At 39.9% G+C, this 27,580-nt stretch overlaps 1 protein-coding gene across 2 annotated transcripts in view; it reads right to left on the bottom strand.

The window, feature by feature from the left end:
• POLR3B (RNA polymerase III subunit B) overlaps positions 1-27,580 on the bottom strand; it is a 124,834-nt gene that overhangs the window by 47,470 nt on the left and 49,784 nt on the right. For both annotated transcript variants that reach the window (XM_084617906.1, XM_084617907.1), the window contains exons 14-19: positions 22,684-22,884; positions 19,916-20,078; positions 17,267-17,420; positions 13,443-13,517; positions 12,540-12,638; positions 2,785-2,912 (exon numbers count right to left, since the gene is read on the bottom strand). In XM_084617906.1, coding sequence (XP_084474032.1) covers positions 2,785-2,912; positions 12,540-12,638; positions 13,443-13,517; positions 17,267-17,420; positions 19,916-20,078; positions 22,684-22,884 — 820 coding nt within the window. The remainder of the gene's footprint in view (positions 1-2,784; positions 2,913-12,539; positions 12,639-13,442; positions 13,518-17,266; positions 17,421-19,915; positions 20,079-22,683; positions 22,885-27,580) is intronic.

The raw sequence follows: 27,580 nt of genomic DNA, 5'->3' as shown, positions 1-27,580 counted from the left end.
TATATATTATATAAAAACGCAGTTGAATTAGTAGTAGAAAAAAGTGTTACATTTCCTAAGTTCTGTGTTTGTACAGCACCTAGCACAACAGGGTCCTAGTTCATGACTGGGACTCCTAGGTGCTACTGCACAATAAATAAATAATAATAGGTCTTATTCATCTCTATTTTCAGAGTCTCTGATCCTTTATAGCATTATCCTAGCCACATATGGAACATTAATAATGCAGGGTATTGAATTATAATCTTACATAGCACACCATTAGCTTAAATTTGAAATTATTTCTGTACTGCAGTGTGCACATGCAATCAGAAGACCTTGCAACCACAACTGCACTTGCAAGCTAAGTACAGGTAACACCCCCATCCCTGCATTATGCTACATGCATCATACTCTATGTTCTCTGGACAAAGTGCGTCCCCACCACTTGATCGACGTCCGTCTTACCTACTATTGAATGCACCAGCACATTAACAAGAACACTCATTCCGGCCATAAAACATATTTTTCTGTACAGTACATTTAATAAGCATTATCCTGTAGAAATGTTGTCTTTGAGATTTTAATAATCTATACATTGCCGGTTATATTGCATTATTAATTTCATTCGTAAATTGAGGGGATCCTGTCAATTTATCCCTGCTTCACATCCCTTCTCACCCATGACATTACTGTGTTTCTGATTGAGGAGACTGAGGACTTCCTTCAAAGCCTGTCAGTACAGCTTCCTCAAATCAGCAGAGTGGTCCGTGTTGAGCAATCTAAGTCCCACCCTCCCTCTAGGAAGGTAACATGGTCTCTCAATACTCCCAGTACTTGACACCACAGGGAGTGAGTGGACATGGGCATGGGTCCTTCCATTTGGCTATGCAAAGCCAGTAGGGGAGAGAGAGAACTTTTTAAAGCACAAAACAAGCAACAGAAGTTTGAAGTAGTAGTCAGCATTTGTGTAAATACAAAAATATATGCAAACAAATGAAATAAATTACATGAATATCCTGTAGGTTTAATTTTATACAGCTAATCTACAAGCATATGTAACAATATTTTCTACAGCTAGATATCACCTCCACTTTAAAAAAAAACAAGTGTACACAAGCTTTTCATAAAGACTCAGGGTGTTTGCTGATATTTCAGTGTACAAAGTAACATACAGCCAGGTCATGTGCCAACTTTTAAAATGTACTTTTATCTCACTGCTTATTCTTTGGAGTCAGGTGTTTTGTAATAACAAACCGAAACAAAGGCTTTTTTTTATTGCTAAAGATATTCAATGGCTTTTGTGTTCCTAGCGTCAGCAGTAACGTCAGAGGATTGTATCCAAGGAGCTAAATGTGCAAGACCTAGGGTCAAAGCAGCTGAATACACCAACCTCAGAAAACACAGACAATGAATTGCAAATGACACTCAAAACAAAACGAGAAAAAAAACCTTCACACAGAAAACTACAAAAGAACTCCACAGATACTGAATTGGCTTTCTGTACACACTGATCCTGCTTAACTGTGTGTGGTAACTAACCAAACGTTCTGAGACTAATAGTCATAAAATAGAGACTGTTGGGGGGGAGGGGGAACGGACTTGTAAAGGAAAAATATTACCTCTACCTTTTCTTTTTTAAGGTGGTAACACATCTCTTTCTAATTTAATTTACTAGTATTTTGACATATTAAAGTTGACCATTAGGTACAAGGCAGCTATTCTTCCATTAATTCTGCTAGAAGATTTTCACAAAAGGTGTACGGTTTCAATTTCGGAGTCACATTACAAAACAAATGATTTTGTAAACCTAATATAAGAGATAATTTTTTCATGACACATGGGGTTCTTTTACTGTAATCTCAACTTGTCACAAACACAAGACATAAAACTGACACGTATAGCTGAAGTCTGAACAGGGCAGACTGAACTGATGTGCTGCTGTTTTCATTGGGACTTGCTGTGGCTTGACAAAACAGTACATTAGTTAGGCACACAAGTTAACAAGAAAATGTTAATATGGTTTGGCTGCTTATCAAATGGCAAAACTAGAACTGTGATCTTAACTACCTAACATGACAAATTCATAAGATGACAGTTAAAGAAAACCATACCAACTATTAAATTAAAATTAGTTAAAAACTCATGCTTAGAAAATTAACTTCTTTTCTTGTTTCATTGAGATGACACCATAACTGCCCACTAGTGCTTCCTCTCCCAAAATAAAGCCAAAATATAAAATACTGTGAAGTGAGAGGTCACTGAGGAAGTACTGTCTTTTCTGGTAAGGGAGAGAAATTCTTAGTGCCATGGTATTGAGTGTTAATGAATATATATTAAAAAACGGCAGTACTCTTAACTATTCAGAGAAAATCACTTCTCCATGCTTTCACTCTCTTTGTGCAAACACTTTTTTTCTCTTTTTTGTTTGGAAACCCACAGCACACTGAAGTATAAAAAGAAAGAAAAAACACTCCCTGCCAATCTTCCAGCTATACTGAAAACTTGAAAGTAATGACTGTTACAAAAATAGGAATAATAGTGCTATGGTTTCTTCAAATTTTCTTTTAAAGTATGAAAACCCCAGAACATTGGACTCCATTTTGCTAAGCTATTTCTTAAATAAAAAAACAAACAAAAAACCAAAAGTCAATTTCTCCTGGCATCTACGCCATTGCTCATAAGAAATGTTAATTTCCTCTGAAACATTTTAAAATGATCTAGTAGACAAGAATATTTGTAGTATTTTACGCTGTCTGATGTTTAACATGACAACATTCCAATCTTGAAGCAGAAAAACCTTACCCATTGCTTGCTTCCCCATAGCACACTGGTAAGTGTTTCTTGGGGACTGGTTATGGTGAGGATATGGAATAAGCCCAGCACAGACGCCAAGAAGCGTGAAAGGTTCAATCTCCAAGTGTGTTGTAGCTCTTAAAAAGAAAAAAAAACACATTCTGGTTATAATATACCTATAGACAGCAGAATGGCACGATTTCATTGAATTCATTTTAGTAAAGTCTGATAAATTATTTCAATTTAATTTGTTACCATTCAGAAAAATTTAAGTGAGTAAAACTAAAAGCCTCAACGACAAATTCCAATATATTTTTATTCAAAGTTTTAATTTGGGATTTCATTGGGTCCAAACACAGAGAGGTAAAAAGGACAGGAAGGGTACAAATTTACATGGACAAATAGAAGACAAAAACCGTAAGAGTAAACACACTGACCATAGTATCTAACAAGATATAAATAGATGTTATTTTATATACCTGTGGTGCTTAATATAAGCTACAAAATAAAAAGGGAGGTCACATACGAACGTCTGGAAAGAGAGCGTTTAAAAAATTCCAGAGAAATATATTTCTCACTTCTGATTACATGTCCCAACATGACAGCAATCTATTTCTGTTTTAGTTTACATGAAACCCATCCTTCCTGTATAGCAGGGGTTCTCAAACTGGGGGTCAGGACCCCTCAGGGGGTCGTGAGGTTATTACATGGGGGGTCGTGAGCGATCAGCCTCCACACCAAACTCTGCTTTTCCTCCAGCATTTAAAATGGTGTTAAATATATAAAAATGTGTTTTTAAATGATAAGGGGGGGGGGGTCGCACTCAGAGGCATGCTATGTGAAAGGGATCACCAGTACAAAAGCTTGAGAACCACTGCTGAATACGCTCCTCTTTACCTAAAAGGTTCCCCAGTTCCTAATAAACCTAAATTCCTCCTCCCAACACCATCATCTCATCCACACATTGAGACCTTGCAGGTGTTTATCTGTCTAATTGGCCCTGCATGTGGAACTGGAAGCATTTCAGAGAATGGAGGTCCTGGACTTTAATCTCTTACCTAGCAGGGCCATATTTGGCCTCCAGGACCCTCTTTCTTACCTTTCCCCATGTCATTGGTACCTACACGTACCACAACCAGCTCCTCCCCAGCACTGCACATAAATCTATCCCGGTGTCTCGAGAGGTCCACAACCTTCACTCCCGGCAGGCAATTCATCATGTGATTCTCCTGGTCATCTACATTTTTAACACTCAAATCCCAGTTACTGTTACCGGTCTCTTCCTAGTAGCTGGGGTCCCTTCCCCTGGTGGGGATCCTCAGTGCAAGAGGATACCATGACATCATCTGGGAGGAGGGTCACAGCTATGTCTAAACAAGACTATATGCCACAGCTGATAAAACACTGTACCACATTTTATAAAACTATATACGTTGTGCACCAAAACCCCTTAGAAAGCTGAATAGTGGGGGAAGAAATTAAGTAATATAGGCAAGGGATAAAAGGTACACTTTCAAAAGATTTTATAAGAGTTGGTGCATCAGAGAAAATTTGTTCTACATGGAAGGAGCTGCAGAGGAGAAAGCTCATGCACAATAGATAAATAGGCCATTTTATGTGGAGGGACAGAAGTGTCCAGCCCTAGATGAAGATTAGATACAAAGTCTGTAAGGCTGGAGCAAGTCTATGGTTTTTAAATCAAAGTGGGCAATTACGAAGCAGGGAATTCTGAAATAGGGCCAAACACTTTAAAAATAAATGTGTCCAAAGCACACATCTGTGGCAGTGCTCCAGAGTCATTAAATAAATAGTGTGTGGATTTCAGGTATACGCCATATGGTGGCTTCCCAATAAGAGCTGGGCACCCAATTTGAAAATCCCCCAATGCTCAGCCCTCTTTTCTTACCATGTGGGACATCTCATATGTTGGCTAAAATTGGTAACCTGAATTATGTGTTTTAAAATAGAAATTATGGCAATATCTTTTTAGTTGCAATATATTGCAAGGGATGGCAAAGCAGCACAACTGTGAGGTGGATGAAGAATCCCCAATATATACTAGCAGGGAATGCCTGAAGAGGAGGACTACCTGGAACATTACATCATAGCATTGTATGCTTTGCTGGGAAAATTAAAACCCTGATAAGTAGTTTAAGAAAACAAGCTCTTAGCCTCAGTCGTAGAATCATAGAAATAGAGGACTGGAAGGGACCTCAATAGGTCATCTGGGCCGGTCTCCTGCACTCCAGGCAGGACTAAGTAATAACTAGATCATTTCTGACAGGTTTTTGTCTAACCTGTTCTTAAAAACCTGCAAGGGTGGTGTCAGGGTTCCCTCCCCACTCTGAACTCTAGGGTACAGATGTGGGGACCTGCATGAAAGACCCCCTAAGCTTATTTCTACCAGCTTAGGTTAAAACTTCCCCAAGGCACAAAATTCTTTGCCCTTGGACGGTACGCTGCCACCACCAAGTGATTTAACAAAGAATCAGGGAAAGGACCATTTGGCGTTCCTATTCCCCCAAAATATCCCCCTAAGCCCTTACACCCCCTTTCCTGGGGAGGCGTGAGCATAATATCCTAACCAACTGGTTACAAAGTGATCACAGACACGAACCCCTGGGTCTTAGGACAATAGAGAAATCAGTCAGGTTCTTAAAAGAAGGATTTTATTATTTTTTTTAAAAGATAAAAATCATCTTTGTAAAATCAGGATGGAAATTAACTTTACAGGGTAACAAAAGATTCAAAAACACAGCAGAACTTCCTCTAGGCTTAGTTTCAAAGTTACAAATAACAGGAATAAACCTCCCTCCAGCAAAGGAAAAATTCACAAGCAAAACAAAAGATAATCTAACACGCCTTGCCTGGCTTTTACTTACAATTTTTGTAATATGATAGACTTTTAGGATGGTTTATAGGAGGAGGAGTTTTCTGACTTCATGCTTCTCTGCTTCCCAAGACAACACACAAAAACAAAGCCTCCCCCACCCCAGATTTGAAAGCATCTTCTTTCCCCATTGGTCCTTTTGGTCAGGTGCCAACCAGGTTATTTGAGCTTCTTAACCCCTTACAGGTAAGGAGGAATTCTAGGCTACCCTTAGCTATATGGTTATGACAGGTGGAGAGTCAACAACCTCTCTAGGCATTTTGTTCCAGTGCTTAACTACCCTGACAGAAGGTTTTCCTAATGTCCAACCAAAACCTCCCTTGCTGCAATTTAAGCCCATTGCTTCCTTGTCCTACCCTCAAGAGGTTAACCAGAGGTTACCCTTCTCCTTGTAACCATCTTTTATGTACCTGAAAACTGTTATAATTTCTCCCTCAGTCTTCTTTCCTCCAGACTAAACAAACCCAATTTTTTCAAACTTTCCTCATAGGTCATGTTTTCTAGACATTTGCACACTCTCACCAGTTTGTACTAACAGTAATAGTTCTGCTTATATTAATTTGAGTATCTTGAAAATTACTCACTGGCATATCAACAGATGCTACTGCTCTGCATCTGACGAAACAAACCATGTTCAGTGGAAAAAAGAAAAGGAGTACTTGTGGCACCTTAGAGACTAACCAATTTATTTGAGCATAAGCTTTCGTGAGCTACAGCTCACTTCATCGGATGCATCGATGCTCAAATAAATTGGTTAGTCTCTAAGGTGCCACAAGTCCTCCTTTTCTTTTTGTGAATACAGACTAATACGGCTGCTACTCTGAAACCTATGTTCAATGGATATCTGTCTTAGGAAATACAAGTATTAATGCATCACCTGCAGATGAGCAAATCCAGAAGGGCAGATGCCTGGTCATCAGAGCTATTAATAAATTTGAAGTACGGACACATGCAGCGTTACAGCAAGCATAGAACTGAAACACTAAATGCCATGTAGGACAGTGAGATTCAGTCAGACTTGATGTGGTAGATTGCTACTTCTTGACTGCACACACAAAATCAGTTATTGCTATGATGAGCAAAGCTTTGAAAGATTACAAAGGGCTCAAAACACATGTAAACAGAGGCAGGACTAAGCAGAAGGTAGGCAGATTAGAGTGGTTACCTCAACACACTTCTCACTCCTTTAATTCTTTCCATTTTTCTTGTTACAATTCAGCAGAGCACCGTGTTACCAAGTGTGTGCAAGACACTTGGTTAAGAACATGATGTTGGTGATGAAACTCAGGTCCTTGTGTGTGTGCTCACATACAACGAGAGGGCCAAATCATCAGCTGGATGTAAATCAGCACAGCACTGACTCCACTGGAGCTACACTGATTATACCTGCTAAGGATCTGGTCCACAGTGTTTGTAACAGGAAGCCAACATTTTCAAACAAATCTAACTTCTACAAGTCAAAACGTCATGGCCAGAACTGGACCCGACACATGTAGGTTTTACAAAGAGATTATGAAGCGAAGAGACACCTTGACAGACACTTGAAGCTCAAAAGAAATAAATCCCCAATTGGAACGCAAAAGGTAAATAGCACAGATCACTATAGCTAAAAAGAGGTGACTGTGACATCAGACAGGAGGAATGGCGATGGGATACCTCATGGCTCTTGATCGGGTACTTTGATTATTCATCACACATTAAATTGTATTGGTTGTACCAATATAAAGGACATTCTTAGCTATGCAAAGAGATTTAGGGATAATTGCAAATAAATTGCATACTGGTTCCCAGTGTGATGCTAAAATTGACAGATTTACTTCATCATTTATATTCAGAAACAACTATTGTATGGCCAGGGTATTATAGCAAAATTACCAGATATATTTAGATCAAGTTTAGATGTGTTCATGGATAATGTAATAACCTTCCACACTTATAACAGGTAATTTGAACTAGATGACCAACTAGGGTCTCTTCCCATTATTATGCAAGAGTTATCTGTGATTCCATATAGATTGCCAGGGATGTTCCAGGCTGCAGTCTATTCAGGTGCCTTGCAGTTACTCTTGTCAGCTGCAGTATGATTTGAAGGCAATTAACTTTGCCATAAGTGGCAATTTGTTCCTTTTGTCCTGATCTTTGCTGATGCACTCAGGAAACCAGCCAAGAGCCCCCCAGATCAGCTTGTTAAAGTGAAAGGGCACAAGCAATATCAATGCAATTAATTGATGGAATGACTGTTTCATTTGGCAAAGGTGGACAACAACAGGGGTTTGGTCCAGCTCCACTGAAATCAATGTGAGTCTTTCCACTAACTTTAGTGGAGGTTGAATTGGGTCATAGGACTTTTGAGGTATGTCTACACTGCAATGAAAGCCCAGGCTCAAGGCTAACCCCCCTTGTGTCTACACTGCAGTTGCACTAACCCAGGGCTCAGACCGAGGGTCCCAGGGTCTGCAGGGCCAGAGGGTCCGAGCTCAAGTCAAGCCAGGACCCAGGGTCTGAGCCCTATTGCTATGCAGTGTAGACGCAGCCTTGCTTGACTCAGGTCCTGGGAGTCATCTGGAAGAATCCTACAATTCCTTGTGACAGCTTCCTTAGTTCTCTCTAACCCAACAATCTGCAATGCACTCTATTGAAAACAGAAGCCCCACCCCCAGCAAACGGCAGATGCTCAGGTCAGCATTAGCCCATTCTGTTCTGATCACTGCTCTGTAGGCACACTATCACAGAACCTCTTGGGTTTGCAACAAAGAGCAAACCACTCAAGCCTTTTGCAAAGCGAGCTGCTTCCTGGCAATGGGCAGGGCAAGCAGTAAAGTTTTCCCACAGTGCACCATGTTCCTAGGAGTAGAGTGGCCACATTTTGGGGGGATGTGTGTGTGATGATGTATAACTGAAGATGACCATTTATACCATTGTTGCTACCATGGTTATACAATTGCAAGAAATCTTATACAAAGTATGTCATGTAAGGTACAGCTGTTCTGTTGATAATCTGCTAAGTATGATAATCTTGTTTATATGCAGGTACCATCTTTGTATCTGACTTTATGAATATTTGCTATATATTTGTATCTCAAACATGTGTTTTGTTCTTGGTTGACACCCACAAGGTAGTTTTACATCCAGTCTAGCCAGCCCAGTGTTGATGAACCATTCAATTGTGGATGGACCATTCAGGTGGTGACAGGCCATTAAAGGAGATCAGCTTTTCAATGAGTCTTCCTGCAAATGCCTAAAACAGCAAGGAGCCAATGGTCACCCCTGTGATTTATCAAAACATGTAGGACATGTGATGTGGATATGTGATCTAGGACTCTAGGGAACTGGGGATGTTTAGTCTTCAGAAGAGAAGAATGAGGGGGGATTTGATAGCTGCTTTCAACTATCTGAAAGGGAGTTCCAAAGAGGATGGCTCTAGACTGTTCTCAGTGGTAGCAGATGACAGAACAAAGAGTAATGGTCTCAAGTTGCAGTGGGGAAGATTTAGGTTGGATATTAGGAAAAACTTTTTCACTATGAGGGTGGTGAAACGCTGGAATGCGTTACCTAGGGAGGTGGTGGAATCTCCTTCCCTAGAAGATTTTTAAGGTCAAGCTTGACAAAGACCTGGCTGGGATGATTTAGTTGGGGATCGGTCCTGCTTTGAGCAGGGGGTTGGACTAGATGACCTCCTGAGGTCCCTTCCAACCCTGATATTCTATGATTCTATGACTCCATCTTTGTCAGTAATTTTCCATACACAGGGGCTGTGGGCTTTGTTTGGAATAGTACATGTCTATGCACATGGCAGAGGATATAAAAGACACCTGAGACATCTCCATTTCGGCTTTTTCCTGCTCCAAATCTCTGGACTGTGGTTTTACAAATAGAAGGAGTATTTTGAACTAAGAACTGAGGATCTCCCTTATCTCTCCTTTATCTTAGATAAAGAGGATCTAATCTTTTGGAAGTTACCAGAGCAACTTTTGAAAACTAGCAGTTTATTCCACCACTGCTACAAACCTGATATAAGGACTTTGCAATCACTTGTATGTATATATGATCTATTAACCATTTATAAACTATTCTTTTTTTTTATTAATAAATCTTTAGTTAGTTTACTATGGATTGGCTGACAGCGTGATATTTGGGTAAGATCTGAGATACATATTGACCTGATGGTAGGTGTCTGACTGATCCTTTGGGATGAGTAGAACCTCACATGTGGTGAATTGGATTTTCAATAACCTCTTTCTATATTAGACCTGATTGTTGGGATGGAAGCCAAGGGCTGGAATGCCTAGAGGGGACGGTGTTTGGTTAACCAGTGTGGTGCTGCAGAAGCTCTTTTGTTACTGGCATGGTGAATCTAATTGAAGAATAAACCACCAGTTATTGGGTACTGTCTGCCCTGTTTCTTGCAGTCTGTCGTGAGTGTGGCATTCTCAGTGTGATCCATTACAGGCCCCCCCGGTCACACTAGGGACTCTGCGACATGGTTACTTTGACTCAGGTCTGTGCAGTGCAGTGTGAATGCCAGAGCCCAAGGTTCAAGCATGTGTCAGAAAATTCTTAACCTCAGGTTAAAATACAACATAGATGCTCAAGCCCAAGGATCCCTAACAGGGGTCTGCTGACTAGAGTCCCACTAACCCTGGGCTTACATTGCAGTGTAGACATACCTTTGAAGAACTGTAAAAATCATGCAGCGTATATGACAAAGAGATGTGTCAGAGAAGTCACTTGGGATACATTAGACATGGCTTTTGAGTCAATAGGATATTCTCAGCTCAATAAAAGCCTCCGAAAGTGTGAATTAGTAGTCTGGAAAGAAGCTTTGTTTTAATTTTAGTGCTCTTTGATCACAAATAGGTAGTGACAGTCTAGAAACTTTGAAGTACAGAAACAAGATATCTGGCTTTAGATTCATAGATTCATAGATATTTAGGTCAGAAGGGACCATTATGATCATCTAGTCTGACCTCCTGCACAATGTAGGCCACACAATTTCACCCACCACTCCTAAAAAAGACCTCACACCTATATCTGTGCTATTGAAGTCCTCAAATTGTAGTTTGAAGACCTCAAGGAGCAGAGAATCCTCCAGCAAGTGACCCGTGCCCCATGCTACAGAGGAAGGCGAAAAACCTCCAGGGCCTTCCAATCTGCCCTGGAGGAAAATTCCTTCCCGACCCCAAATATGGCGATCAGCTAAACCCTGAGCATATGGGCAAGATTCATCAGCCAGATACTACAGAAAATTCTTTCCCGGGTAACTTGGATCTTACCCCATCTAAAAACCCATCACAGTCCATTGGGCCTATTTACCATGAATATTTAATTACCAAAACCATGTTATCCCATCATACCATCTCCTCCATAAACTTATCGAGTTTAATCTTAAAGCAAGATAGATCTTTTGCCCCCACTACTTCCCTCGGAAGGCTATTCCAAAACTTCACTCCTCTGATGGTTAGAAACCTTTGTCTAATTTCTAATCTAAATTTCCTAGTGGCCAGTTTATATCCATTTGTTCTTGTGTCCACATTGGTACTGAGTTTAAATAATTCCTCTCCCTCTCTGGTATTTATCCCTCTGATATATTTATAGAGAGTAATCTATAAGAGTTTAGATGTGGATAGATTTAAAAAAAAAAAAACTCTTAAAAGCTCTCTAAAGACATTCTAGAGTAGACTAGCATAACAGGATACATAATGGTGTGGTATAAAAGTTTTATAAGGAGCTGTTTGGCTGACCTGCATAACTCTCTAATGGTTTGGCCAATTATGAGTACAAGAGATCATGAAAAACTCACACTGATAAAAGTCACATATTCCATGTTTTTGTGGGTTAGAGTTTATAACCTCAATTCCTCACAAAAAAAATATCAAACACTAAATTCACTTATTTGTGACTATCCCATAGATGATTTAAGATTGGTGTAATCACAGATTGCTTCCTAAACTTCTATCATCTCCTTCTTGTACATTGTTATAAACATAAGCAAGAGCTTGGTGTGGAAACAGAAATGTTACATCACAGTTTGGGCCCTACCAAATTCATGGTTCATTGTGGTCAATTTCATGGTCATAGAATTTAAAAAATAGTAAATTTCATGATTTCAGCTGTATCAATCTGAAATTTCACAGGGTTGTAATTGTAGAGGTCCTGGCCCAAAAAGGAGTTAGGTTATTGTGCAGGGGGTTGCAGTACTGCTATCCTTATATCTGCGCTGCTGCCTTCAGAGCTGAGGAGCTGCAGAGCAGCAGCTGCTGGCTGGGAGCCCAGCTCTGAAGGCAGAGCCACCGCCAGCAGCAGCATAGAAGTAAGGATGGCATGGTGTGGTACTGGCAACCTTACTTATGCACTGCTGCCTGCAGACCTGGGCCCTCAGTCAGTAGCTGCCACTCTCCAGCCTCTCAGCTCTGAAGGGAGCAGCGCAGAAGGAAGGGTGACATGGTATGGCATTGCCACGCTTACTTCTGTGCTGCTGCTGGTGGGGTGCTGCTTTTAGAGCTGGGTACCCTGCCAACAGTCGCTGCTCTCCGGTCACCGAGCTCTGAAAGCAGCGCAAAAGTAAGGGTGGCAATATCACAACCCTCCTAAAATAACCTTGTGACCCCCCTGCAATTCCCTTTTGGGCAGGACCCCCAATTTGAGAAACGCTGGTCTCCCCCGTGAAATCAGCATAGTATAGGGTAAAAGCACACAAGAGACCAGATTTCACGGGGGGAGACCAGATTTCACAGTCTGACGTGTTTTTCATGGCCGTGAATTTGGTAGGGCCCTAAACGTAGTTAATGAACTTACATTTCAGAGAACAGAAAGGAAGAAGGCTGTAATATGCATATTTTTACTGTGCCAGTATTTAGTCTGAATGTACACTTACTTAGTAATTGTATGTTCATACAGTGCAATGTTGCAGTCATTTTCCTCGTTCACGTCCAAATATTCAACTAGGCCTTCATGCAAAAAATCTTCAAAATTCCTGTAATTGCCAAAAAAGGTACACACTGAGAAACATTTTATTCATATGCAAAAATAAAGTTAAAGTTATTAAAAGGAACTGACTTTTGTAAGGAAAGCAAACTAAACAAGTGGTCCTCATCTGCACGGAGTTACACAGATCTGAGAGAATTCTCTCTAAATATTTGAAGCAGAAAAAACAATCTTACTTACCTGTTTGCTTCAGGGGGGATTTTTTTTTAAATAGCCTTAATATTTTCATCATATCATAAAGGTAAGTATATTTTGTGGATGGATGAACAAATTTCCATGATGATTTTGCAAGACTGATTAGAAACTGAACTGGAACGCTTATATATGTAAATATTATACATTCTCTCTCTCTCTCCTTCAAGAGTTACTAGTGATTCTTAATGCCTCAATTTCTGAGAGCTCAAGCCGTCACTCCTGATTAAAGGTGCCTGATTTTCAGAGGGCGGGTGCACAGCCTTTATCAAGAGGCTCTCTAAGGCATCTCAAATCAGGCATCAGAAGTCAGTAGCTGCTTTTAAAAATTTAGGTTATACATTTATTTTATATAACCACATATCACAATCTCAAATCAATAGCAGAATGAGAGTCATGACTTTTTTGTATTTGATTTAAAAAACAGAAAATATCTGCTATTCTGATTCTTCATTTACATGTGAGAGCAGACTTCTCCCGTAAACATTTAACCGGCACTGCAATACCATAACAGAACTCTTAATTCAGTCAGGGCGTATTGTTATTACATTTACAGCTGGAGAGGAGTGGGGGACAGACATAGTCCTGTCGAGTAATTTACCTGTATCCCTGAGCAAGTTCTTCCATATGCTTGTCCGTAACTGCAGGTTTTTGCTTCTTTACAATTATGTAGGGTCTAAATTGGAAAAAGGAATGTTGCAGTAGATATACACGGAGTTAACATAAATATAAATTAAAGTAAGGTAACATCAATGCATAGGGTAGCTGGTTTGTAAATCCACTTTTGGAAACCAAGTGCAGCCGTAGAAGTACACATCTTCTTAAACAAGGTACTCATTTAAAATAAGTAGAAGCATAACTAGATTTATCTGCTATTTAGTTGATGTATTTATGCAGATATAATTAGCCAAGCCATTAACTTGGATTGTTTCAAATCTGAGTTTTATTTTACCAGTTCAAGAAATGTATGTATCACATACAATTTCACCCCAAAGTATAAACAAGTTATTTTTAAAAGATACATATGACATATTAAAATAAAGTTCAGAACTACATTTTAAGTGGATAAATGTAACCTACAAAATTATTAAGTTGGTTGCTTTGAAATATTTAAATTTTCTCAACAGTACGAGGCTACAAACTCCTTGAGACGGGGTGTTTACATGTCAGTATTTTGTTCAGTGCTGAGCACAGTCAAAGCTCAACAAATATATATTTAAGTTTGAATAGGACACATTTTGCTACTAATTGTTACCTAAAAGGATATAAAATATAAATAGAACTCACTACGTGCTGCAGTAGATTAATCTATCACTTTTAGCAGCACATGAATCTCTGGAAGCTTCACCACCACGAGGAAACACTGACACAAAGAATGGCATGCAAGATCAAAACGTCAAGGGCTGTTGCTATTTGGACAAGTTGCTCTTACAGAGTGCAGCAAATAAGTACAAGATACTTGTGTAGTCTGCTCTGAAGTCCAAATAACTGTTTGAGGGCTAATGAGCACTTTTAAATGGTTAAGAGGAGGAACTGAACAATTGCAAAGGAAAAAAACCTCACAGGAAAGTGAACTGGGTAAGTTTTCTTGGAAATCCACATTATTTCACTGATGTTGCCTTTTTTTAGTTGGAACACAGTTCAGATGTTTTGCCGGACCGCCAGATCTGAAGTTTGATTTGTACTAGCAGTGTTTGAATTGGAGAGTTAATTTCTCTGCCTTTGATTTCATTCCTGTCTGTGGATTCTACTCAGCTATCCCTGCCAGGTCTGACTTATTGCTGGTTCACAAATATGCTGATGATAGAATGATTTTTAAGCCTTTGGAAAGCCTCAAATTGCATCAAACACCACGTTTGGCTTTTAAAAGAAAATTAACACTACTAGACAAGGTAATTGCCACTTTTAGCCATGAGTACTACTGCTGATTGACTTACCTATGAACTGTGCACACAGTTAGCCTAAGCTAAACCATGCTTGTATTATTACCCCATCCTCTCTCCGCCCTCCCTTCTTATTTGGTCACCCCTCTGTTGTGCTTTGTCTTTTAGACCCTAAACTCTTTGGGGCTGGGAATATCTTTTATTATGTATGGAAGTACCTAGCACAAAGGGGCTCTGACGTGACTGGGGTCTCTAGGCACCAACATTACATGAATAATATAGTAATTTTAGTTCAAATACATAGCTATTTACAGTCTCAAAACATAGTTACATTTTTGTAAGACGTTCTTGTCTGTGTCTTTCTGCCCCAGCTTCCTTTGGCAACCCACCTCATTCCCTTCCCTAGCATATTGTTGCGTTGAATTCAAGTGCTCTCTTTCAAATGTAAATTGTAAGCTTCTTGGGGCAGAAACGTTATTATTTTATGTTTGTCAAATGGGAACTACAGAAATAAGTCAAAATTGTGTGACATGTTTTCTTCTAATGAAAGCAAACAGCTACATCCCTTTGACACCTTTAGCTAGCTCAAAGGAGATTGATTTATTTCAAAAGAACTAGTTACAATTAGAGTAAAGCCCTGATCCTGCAATGTGATGCTGAAGACAACAGGGTGTCTTGTGGGTACTTATGCACATCTTGCTGCAGGACTGTAACCTATGTGTTTCTTATAAAAACACAAAATAAAAGAAAAAAAGAAAAGTAACAGTATTTCAAATATACTCATACCAAAGTTGCTAATGTTGTATTTCCTTGGGTGGTAGGAGGGACATTTTTACTTTGTTTTCACTTCTGTTCAGAGTCATCTATTCGAGCAGCAGCTTATTTTTTAAACTTCGTTTACTCAATTGCACATTTATCCTACAGTAAGGCGGAGATTTTGAGGACCTCTTGGCTCCATTGAAAGTCCACTGAAATGGAATGGGGATTGTTGCCTAAGGGGTTTTAGGCACCCTTTGAAAACCTGAGCCTAAAAGACGCACAATGTGTAATGGATAATTAAGTTAAGTTCTTTAGAAGGATTTTTGGTGAGAAGTTGTGAGAGTCAGGGTCCAAACACCTCAAGAGGAGAACAGAAGGTTTAAACCCCAAAAATCCCAGGGAGGAGGGGAGGGGGTATCAGCTCCTCTTATTGAGACAGCCCTCCAAATCAGCCAAAGGCAAGCAGTCTTTTTTAAAGAACAGGACACAGACCATTCCCTAGAGAGCATCAGGGAAGCAATTCATAGCAACGCCCCTACAGACAACTATATTGCTACTATTACTCATGTAATGGGGGAGGATTTTTATGGATGCGAGTACAATATACAGGGAAGCCCCAACAGGACAGAATAAGGGTTTGTGACAATCAGGGTCCAGATACCCCAAGGGGAGAACAAAAGGTTTAAACCCCCAAAATGAGCTGGTGAACCAAATGATTGCATACTGTATTATTGTAGTATAAAAGTATATGAGTAAGGTCTTGTGAAAGCTTGTAATGTTCTGAACTTGACAGTCATTGACAGATATGCATACAGAATGTGGTTATGAATTGATGTATTTATGAATATAGAAAACTGTGCTCATAATCTGTACTAAAACTGTCCTGCTGTAGTTGGAAGAAGCAGTGAATCAGGGAGGGGCTCTCCCCAAGCCAGGTGTTTACATGAAACTGGCTTCAAGTAATCATCCATTGTGCAATACAGTAAGAGACAATGATGGACCACCACAGTTAATGATAGCCAGGATGTCTCCATGTCGTCTCAAGACAAGAAAGAATTTTCCCACACTGAATAATCATGAGTCATCATGGGGGTGGGGGTGGGGAGGGTGTCTTTTTTAAACAAGCTGGGGACTGAAGTTTTTAATTCAGAATTTGGGGGGCAGTCTTGAGGCGGGAAGCTGTCCATGAAAACTGGATCCTTCCTATAGCTAGGGGGTATGCTGAGAAACAGTTAAGGCAATAGGCAATTTATATTAGAAAAGAGATTTTTGTCTAATATGGAAGCATAAAGCCTGACGTTGCATCTTTATGTTTATTTTCTGTGTTACTTGTACATGTTTGCTCTCCCTTATTAGTTGATCTTTGAATCTGGTTTTTCTATTAAATATTTTGTTGATTTTCACCCCAAGCAGGTCTCAGGTGTCCAAACGGTGTGGAATTTGTATGCCAAAGTAAGCTGGTATCCAGGGGGAGGGGCTCGTTTCACACCTTTGGGATTAACAAATTCGAGAGTAACAATTCAAGTGTCTGGTAATTAAGAACTATGGGAGGACGAATTTGGGAAGTCTTGTGACTGGAAGGACTGTTGGTGTCATCCTGCAAGGAGTAACTAGGCTGCTAAGGACCTAGGGGGTGAGACCTTATGCTGTGGGTAGGCTACTAGTTCAGAGACCTGAGCCATTGCTGCACAGCACAGAGACCCCCAAGATTACAGGGGCAGGGCAGGCAGTGACAGAATCCCTTATCAGTCTGGCTGGTCCCCCAATCATCACAGAAGTTTACCTGCACAATCTTCCTCCATCAGAGGAAATGTAGACACATCTGTCAGCAAGATTCGTGGAGATTGAAACAAATTCATTGATATAACCTGCTCGCCGCATTAGCCGAAACGTGTGAACTAGTTTTGGATGGTCGCGAATGACACCAAGGATGTTACCTGTTCAAGAAAACGATCATTTTATGATCTATGTTTTGCATGCTTCAAAATTCTCTTCAGTTCAGAGTCGAGCTCCTTCCCTTGTTAAAGGTGACAGGAAATACCTGTAAGGTGAGTCTACGCTGCAGCTGAGAATGAGCCTCCCAGGCTGGATAGAGAGAGACTCGAGTTAGCCTTGCTTGAGCTAGCGCACTAAAGATAGCAATATGGGCATTGCAGCAAGGGCAGTAGCTCTGGCTAGCTATTTAAACTTGGCTCTAAGAGGGAGGGGGGTTTGGACTCAGGCAGCTAGCCTGAACCACCACCCGGGCTGCAATGTCCACCCTGCTATCTTTAGTGTGCTACCTTGAGCAGAGCTAGTGAGAGTCTATCTAACTGGGCTTGGAGGCTCACTCCCCACTGCTCGGTAGACATGATGAAAAGCTTAAATTTTTCATCAAGAAGCCAAAACATTTTCAAAGTCAAAACCCCCAAAATATTTTGGTTTTGTCTGAAAGTTTTAGGTTTTTCCTCCAACCCCACGACCCGCCAATAAAAAAAGAAAACAGCAATTTTTTTCAAGGAACACAGACACCTTCCACAAAAATTTTTGTTTGTTCAAAAATCCACTTTTCCATTGAAAAAGTTTCATTCGAAAATTGTCCACCAACCCTACTAATAGCCTACATTTCTATCAATTTCTCCACAGCATCTTGAACAAAAATGATGTGCTCATTACAGTTTCATTTTAATGAATTGCTATTCAATATGCCTACAAAATTCACCATTGCATGTACAGGTAGGTAAAGCTTCTGAAGACGAACTCAAGAACTCTTTGGCAAGTGTATGGGGGAGGAACTAACCCAGAAATAGTTATGATGACTTATAAGAAAGTAACACCCCTCCACCCCCCTGATATTTACATTAAGGTAACTGCACACAATAGCACTAGAACGTCCTTTTTAAGACCCAATTCAGCAAATCATTCATATTTAGCAAAGCATTTTAGCATGCAAGTTAACTGCTTTGCTGAATAAGGATGGACTTAAGCATTTTATGTCATCTCTGCAGACAATAGAGTAAAAATTTACTTTTAAAGACCTAGCAGAACTGCGATCATCATAGAACATAAAAAGAAATGGTGCAGGTACTTGGAATTCAGAGTAGTTTATTTATTTTTTTAAATGAACAAACAATAGCTAGAGATTAGTAATGGGATAGGGACCCCTTTTTCTTTGTAGGTCACTGGTTCAAATCGAACACGTGTCAGTGGTCTGCAAGACAAATTTTTAAGTACTGAAAAGATCAAAATTGTAGATTTAATAGTGAAAGTCTTTTGCTTTCACTTAATGTTGTATTTTCTATTTTTAGGAATGTTACTCATCTCTGCAAAAGACATTGCAAACATATTCCACAGAACCAGTGAACTAGGAAAAGTAAAGGTTGAGTCAGCATTTCTATTATAAAACCCCATTTATAATCTGGGTGAAGTGTAACACATGCATGGTTCATTAGCCTTTAAAAAACAAACAAACAAAAAACCCTACTACTACAGAAAAGCAAAGGAAGTCATTTTACTTCTTGAGGAATCTTTTCTGGAGAGAGGGACAGGGTACGAAAAAGAAAAAAACCTTTTGTTTATCTCCATCTTCTAAACCCTGAATCCAAAATGTAAATGAGGCCTTTTTGCTACCAAAAGAGACCAAATACTGGATGTCTAAAAAGTGGTTACTGATGACAAAGAGCAATTTTATCTCATAACTTTTAATCTGTTAGTATCACAAACAGTGAGACTGATATGATATTAAATGAGGATTTAGACAACAGATTTCAAGTCAATAATGTTTATGTGCATAATATACACATTTTTTTGAAACATGTCTATCCAATAAGCAAAAAAGTAAGAAGCTGGCCTGTTCTCCGAGGTGAATTTTTGTAACTATCCATGATGGTGTGGGGAGTGGTGAGGGTGGTTGACTAGATGACCTCTTTAGGTCCCCCTTCCAGCCCTACATTTCTATGATTCTAGGATGGGAGTTCTCCCCAACAAAGATAAAAATATTTTTCAAGAGGATAGTAATGTTAACTCTACAAAAAAAATAAGAATTAGGAATTCAAACCCTGCATAGCATTACATTCCAGACAATATCACAATCTGTACGGAATTGAAAGTGTGTCCGTGTGCATGTTTCATACAGTACTGTTATGTACCATCTAAGAGCCCATACTTAAGGATGCCCTAACACAGCCTCCAATTTTGTACAAGAAATTCTGCAGCCACAATTAACTGTGGTCATAATTTTTGGGGCATAAACAACAACTATAGATGAGTAAATGTCATCATTTGGACTGTCAACTCTTTTTGTAGGAGCAGTCAAGATGTCAAAACATCTGCACCTGAAATAAAAAAGTGCATCTGCACTTGATTATGATGAAAAAAGATGCTGGACAGTTTTTAAAATTTGGCCCCCTCTATCTGTGTCAAGATGGAGCAAGATTGATGGAAAGTTGCATACCATTAAGGAAGACAAGGAACACATTTGGATATGAAAGTTCTTCTCCACATAGTAAGTTTACATCTTCTACTCCAAGGTTACTGGCTAATTTAATAATTGGGCCATCTTCCATATCAGTAGTAATGTGAGTCATCAGAGCTAGGTTTTTAACCAAACCACAAGCCTAAAAAACCAAATATGAACAAGTTATTCCAAAGTACATATTCTGATGTTACAAACTGCACTGTTTTTAATAAAAAGAAAAGGAGGACTTGTGGCACCTTAGAGACTAACAAATTTATTTGAGCATAAGCTTTCATGAGCTACAGCTCACTTCATTGGATGCATTCAGCCACTGAACGCATCCGATGAAGTGAGCTGTAGCTCACGAAAGCTTATGCTCAAATAAATTTGTTAGTCTCTAAGGTGCCACAAGTCCTCCTCTTTTTTTTTGCGAATACAGACTAACACGGCTGCTACTCTGAAACCTGTTTTAATATAATTCTGTAAGTATGTACAACGTGTATTACAGCATCAGTGATAGAAATGAGGTTGGATACAAAATAAGTCCCTCTAGGAAAAAATATCTTTCTTCTCAGATTCTTTTATAAGCCAGGAAGTACCTTCTAATCATCACACTGAAATTCCATGTTTTAGAATTCAAAATTGAAGATTTTAAATTTAAAAAATGTGACTGCAAAGCTGCAGCTATTTTTCAAACTATTATTATAGTGTAGTAGTGTTAAATTATGTAGAATACAAGATATGTGCAACTATTTTAATTCCTATTGAGATCAAATTTTATTTTTTAAAAAGGTTCTAAACTTGTAAGGTATAAAATAGATCTCATTTATCTCTCCATGTAAAAGTTACTCTGAAATAGAATAATGCATCATTTAAAGAAATACAATAGAAAAATGACTCCACATCATTAAAGAATTTGAAAATATGTAATATGTGCCTTTAGTAGGCTAGTCTCCAAGCTGAAAATCCATCCATTCTTTTATCTATATGTATGTAAGGCTATTTTTATGACTTAAGATTAGAGTTTCACTGGTAAAATTAGAATTAACCCATGTGACAATAACTTGTTAGGATGCCAAATGTATGTTTATATTATTCATTCTAATCAATACAAAAAAAAGTATGGCACTAAAATGGCAGCTTTTAAAGGAATCATAACAAAAGCGGTTTTGTCCATATGAAGGAATCAGCCATCCCATATGCCGTAAAGTAAGCTTTAAGAAAATAAACATATTGAATTATGTAACACTTGGACATTTCAGCAAATCACTTCACCCATTTAATGCAAATGGTTCATCTTGCTTATCTCCTAGTGCTGGAAAGTCCAGTGCTCCCATCAAGCATTGTATCAGAACAAATTCACTCCCAGTGTCAATTGTTCGGTGAGACAGTTTTATGATTTTGTTGCATTAAGAATTTGAAGAAAATTTTCTTCATTAACTACAGCAGTTTCTGTAATATTCACAAATTATTTACAATAACCTCTTCTCTGAAAGTCTAAGGCTCAGGCTGACATGGCAATCTCACAGTAGTAAGACACATTCATTTACAGTATAAAGGAATAAGAGTTTAAGACTCTTTGGACCCTTCAGCCCTGGCTGGTAGAGGGAGCAAGATGAGCTTCCAGAGAGAAGGCGGTGCCTTCCAGATGCAGATGAAGAGCAAATCCAGATGAAGAGCTCCATACAGAGTCCCATCCAGCTCACCTCAGCCAAAACGACGTCTGTCATAACAAGGAATGGGGAGTGCAATTAGAGAAGACTGGGTTGGGAATCAGACGGCAAATCCCCATGTACCTTAGCTCTTCACTTGAACTGGAGGGATAGACAATAGTGTCTCTGAACATGCCCCCTTCCACCATTTTTTTTTTTTTTTAATTATGACAGTGGTACTTAGAGGCAGCAGCCAAGATCCAGAGCTCCATTGTGCAATGTGCTATACACACATAGAAAGAAACAGTCCCTGCTCCACAGAGCTTAACATCTAAAGAGGTAAAACAAATAATTATTCCCATTTTACAGACTGGGAACCAACGCACAGAAACAGTCAATGACTTGCTCCAGGTCTCACAGAAAGTCCGCGGCATAGGTGAGGATTGGTGCTTACTTGCAGCTCCAACTTGTGTATTTTAAAAGGGAAAAAGTTACCAATCTCCCAGGGGTAGCCTGCCAAATCTAGGCTGTTAGGTAAGCAGGAAGCTGAGGCTTTGCAAGCTGGGAACTCAGTGTTCCCTTGCCCCCTGCAGCAGGAGCTGGGAGAGGGGCTCAGCTAAGCATGGAAAGCACTGGGAAAGGGGAAACTCAGCTATCTGTCCCCCACTCCAGAAGCAAAAGCACCAGCCCCTCCTCCACTGTGGGAAAGAAAGGGGATAGACCTTGGGGAACAGAAAGGGTGACAGTATTGGGAAGAAGGAAAGAATGGAGATGACTTTGTGGATGGGGAAGGAGCAGTATAGCAAGAATCTGAACGTCAAGCATCAGCCAAAGACTGCAAAAGATCCTAGAATAGGGCAAAGTAGATAAAACAATGAATTAAGTGCTGATCTCACAGGAGGGTTAAGAGAACTTGTGGTGCTATTGGGAGCTTCACGTGAGTTGTGGAGTCAGCCCTTCAGGGTAATGAAGGACAATTTCTCTTCCCTATAACATTGTTAGCAAAGCTGATCCTCTGATAAAGGACTGTCTGGTTCAAAAGAAACTATGCCTGCCACCCTAGGTTTTGGGGGTGAGTGGAAAAGTGAGGGAAATAAAACGCAAGTTCCTTACCTCTCCTTCAGGAGTGTCTGATGGGCAAAGCATACCCCACTGAGATGGCTGAAGAGATCGGGGGCCACTCACTTTTCTTGTCTTTTCAAACTGAGAAGAGATTCTTGTCATCATTCCCAGAGCCGATATATAAGACAAGCGGGACAATACCTGTGTCACACCTTGGCGGTCCATTTTGAACCTTTTCAGTGACCAATTTCCCTATAGAGCAAAGAAAACATGTACGCTGTCAAAATGCTACCATCATTTACCCCTTATCCTGACCACTCATATTTCTTTTAGGGTAGTGATACTCAGACCTCAGTGGTTCAGGAGCAAAATTAGCGATTAACATTATTCAAAAGAGCCACAGGAGTGGGAATTCATTGTTTTATTTACTATTTTTATGTATATATATTATTCTCACAGCAAAATAACTGACCCAGTATTATTATTTTATCAACTATAATAGGTTAATAACAGAGTAAAAGCACCCTGATTGGTTAATAATTAAAATCACACAGTGTTTTACCATCATGTGCTGCAAAGAGCCACTTGCAGCTCTTGAGCCTCCCTCTCAGTATCACTGTTTTAGAGTATTTCTGACAAACCAGTTGAGAATCTCTGCATTGAAGATGCTGTGCATTTTATAAACAACCTTCTACTTCCTTATTTGCATCTAAAAATATTCCCCAGGTTGGGTTCTAAATTGCATAGTATATCCCCACAGCTCCCATTGGCCGGGAACAGCGAACTGTGGCCACTGGGAGCTGCGGATGGACAATGTAAACAAACCGTCTCGCGGCCCGCCACCGGATTACCCTGATGGGTTGTGTGTGGTCTGCAGGGCACAGGTTGTTCACCAATGTCCTAGAGACTGTTCCAAAACTGGGGGCGTAGCACTGATCCTGTGGAACTGTGACATTGTACGAAACAGAATTTGTTCTGTGTTTACCAGGAACATTCCAGGAGAATGAACATTCAGTGTGATTGAGTGCTTGGATTGAAGAGGAAAGTCAAATGGGCGTAGACACCATCAAAGCTGTTCTTTTGTTCGACTGAATATTAAACCCTTGTTCCATGTCATATGATAAACTCATTCAGAACACTAAGATACTGGGAGGGGAGCGGGGGGCAGGAAAGAAATCCTCCACCTTGGCAAATATGCACATGTTGCTGTCAAGTCGGAAGCTGACAACAACATCAGGACATTTTTTTTTTTTTTTAAAAAAGAAGCGTACTTTTTTCCTTTATAGGAGTCTTTTAAACACTTAAAAAAAGAAGGAAAAAAAAAAAAGAAACCCCAACCCAACACCACGGAAGCGTCTCAGTTTTTAATTTTGAGAATATGGTGACCTTTGCTAGAACTATGTAGAAAAAACACTGTACCACTAATTCAACTATGTGCAAGTTACTTTTGTCTGAAGAGACCAATGATCTAAATTTACAGCCTGAGCTAGCTCTGCCAAAAATTACCCCAGAATTAGGATAGGTCAGGACTACAAAACATGCAATCTCTCTCAGGTAAAACAGACCAATTTCTTAATCTCTGGCAAGAGTACCACTCGTAATACCTCAGAGAGGGATGTCGCTGGAAGCAAACATCAAATAGAGTTTGAGCTAGCCGATACACTTCCCTCTGGTTGTGACTACCACACTTAGATTGAACAGCTTGGGTCAGGTTGGCATCAGTGGCAACTGCTGTCCTGCATTGGGCTAACTGCTCTTTCCTGAATCACCACATACTTGTTGCATTTCCACTTCTTTTCAGTCTGTTAGGGTATGTCTACACAACAGCTGGGAGGTGAGAGTCTCAGCTTGGGTAGAGCTAGCACACTAAAAATAGTGTGTCCACAACAGCATGGACAGTGGCTTGGACTCACTGCCAGGGTACTATCCTGCCCAACCCCTGCCACACTGCTATTTATAGGCACTAGCTCGAGCTGAGCTAGCGTATGTATGTCTACCTGAGCTGGGAATTACATCTCCCAGTTGATGTGTAGTCATACCCTCAAGTAGGGAGAAATTCTTGTTCATGTTTGAGTGGGAAGGGACCCAGTGATCCAGCATGAATTTTTGCAATGGTGTCAAACAGGACTTGGAAAGATCTATGGGGACAAGACACCCACACTTCATAGTCTGAGCAGATTATGTACAGTTGATTCCTTTGTCATCTGTTTTTGACTCACTAGATCTCTTGGCCTCCAAGAATTCTTCCTAGGGAAGAAATGTGTTGTCTTTGTTGATGTATAACAGTACTTGCTGGTGAATTTTAACTGTGACCACATTTTCCTTGCAGCTGACTAAGAATCGGTGAATTAACAGAAGTTTTATCTTGGTCTCCATAATCAGCTCCAAGTCCCTCCTGCATTTGGCTTGATGAGAATGTTATCCCAGATAGGTCAAAATAGATACCAACGGCATAGAGGTCTACGCTTTCTTAAACCCTCTGCAGGCAGAAAAGAGTCCAATCAGACATGCCTTGTGTTGATATGTTCTGTCATAATAGAAGCAGAGGAATCTCAACTGTGATTTTCATATAGGCTTTGTCAAGTCTATCAACATCATGATATCCTCGGGATTACTGCAGCTATGGAATGGAATGTCTTTATGGAACTTCAAATACTTAATATTTTGCTAAGGAACTTCAAGCCCAATATTGCTCTGATTTCTTGGGGACAACAAAGATAGATTACCAAGAGCCTGCTTTGTTCCCCTGTTGGACAGACTCCAACATCTCTACTGACATTAGATATTCTGTGGCACAGAACAGATTGCAGCATTTCTGCAAGTTTATGGATTTGGGAGACTATATGAAACTGTTGTTAAATTCAACATAAGTTCCGGGACATAATCTCTGCGGGGAGTTTCCAGAATCCACTTGTTGGATATAGCATGTTCCATTCCATTTTGAAAAGAAAGATTCCGCCACTAATTAGGTAGGTCTGTTTACCCTGGCTGTCATCACGCAGTCTGCTATAGGACTAGCTGGTTGGAAATATGGCATACATATCCTTCTCTGCTGTATCTTCCTCAGGATTGCCCTCTGTTGAAACATGTGTCCTTTCTGGGGAACTCTTTCAGTAGATGCTAGCAAAAGAAATTCTTTACTTAGTTTAGGACCTAGTTCCCTGAAATCATTTCAGTGTGTGGTTTGTTGGGCTTCTTAAAGTTAGAGTTGTTACTATGTTATTCATTTTCTCACTGTCCAGCAGATTGAGCCAAACCTTGTGGCTACTTTGCCTACATATCTCCGAAGTGCAAAGCTATTGTCCTGGCTGTGATGAAGGACATGGTCAGGACACTTGGTGATCAGACAGTAGATTATTTTGTCTTTTGGGACCTTAGTTCAGTTCCTTAATTTAGGCAATGGCTGCCCTGGAGAAGCATGTGGAAACTGATGAAGCTTGAAGTGGGGCACAATCTTAAATCCATAAGGTCTTGTGGAGGAAATCCTCCTTCATCAGGAGTGAAGTTTTGGATGTGGGCCACCACTCCTACGTCTACTTTGAGTAGAAAAAAGGAGCAACATTTTCCTTCCGACGTGCACGGAACTTGCCGTATTGCTACTAGGCAATCCTTTTCTAGATGCTCCTAGTCTCTGAATGAGGTTTTCCAGAGAGACATGAATGGCATGGCATGGTACTTTGGGCAATACAGAAGCCACATTGTGGCTACAGGATTCAACTCCTCAATCTCAGTTTACCCTGTGTGTCACAGACTTGAACATCTCAGGCAGGAAGAAATACTCCTGTGTATCTTTAGCAGACTCTTATTCAGAAAACACCCTCTCCTCACCAAATGAGCTGTTTGAGGAGCAAAACCTTACTGAGGAAAGGGTGACTGCATATGTTCCACCTTTTGGCTTCCTTAAGCCTTTGGCCATTTAGAATGCATGAATTTCTTCCTCACTCTTTCTATGACAGAGAGGAAGAAGAGTCCCATTGACTCAACCTCAGATTCTGGTCACTCTGACTAATCCAGTCACTACTTGTTCTTCTCCAGGATCTCATCTTGATAGCCCGCTCTGTGTATTCTTGCTCTTCATCCTCACCTGAGCTGGAGAAGAATAATTCTCTCGGCAGACACTTAGATGAAGGAGAAGCAGCCTAGTTTGAGGAGTCGCATGGACCTTTAGAAACTATGCAAACCTAACACTGTCCAGAAAAATGAGTGGCAGGTGAAAGTGTGTAAATGTAGATGAAACAGTACAGCAATAACATTCTTGTATCAAATAGGAAAAGTATGGTCTTTCAGAGTAAAGAGACTCCTGGTTAAGACATATTTTTTAATTGTCCCAACAGCTTGCAAACACAGACATAGAAATATGTTAAGCCTGTAAAATTATTGCATGTTCCACTTACTCCCCCACTCCCTCTTTTACTTTTGAGAAACAAAATATAAAGTCTGTAGTAAGCATCATTGAACACCACGTAGATGGCCTGAGCAGGAATGCTATGGCTTCTTCTACATGCTGTGGGTGTGATTACGAATCTGCTGAGCTATTCCATGTTCTCAGGGACTATCCTTAAAAACTTTCTGGTGAGATTTGTTATAGTAGAACACCAGTCTTGGAAACAGAACTTGTTTAGTTTCCTGAAGAGTATACATTGAGCATTATTCCTGGGAAATTATTTTCAATGGTTCAGAGCAGATGGCTTTTAATTGCTTGTGTGGTAGTGGAAAAAAAAAAGTCTTAAGACAATGGAAGGAGGAAGAATTTATAGTATATACTGAATAGTTGGCAGATTTATCTCTGTCAGCCCAAATGCAAAAACTGGCATCTGCTAGAAGAAGCCACTAGGATTTAGAAGACAGATCTGTGAGTCTTTTTTAGTTATTTGCATTATAAGATTTAACTATATTTGGTACACTCAAAATTAAATACAAGATGAGCTTTATAATTGGAATCTGCTAG

This window comes from Lepidochelys olivacea (genome assembly GCF_965140295.1).
Source record: "Lepidochelys olivacea isolate rLepOli2 genome assembly, chromosome: 1".
NCBI lineage: Eukaryota > Metazoa > Chordata > Testudines > Cheloniidae > Lepidochelys > Lepidochelys olivacea.
This window is presented reverse-complemented; position numbering and strand designations above follow the sequence as displayed.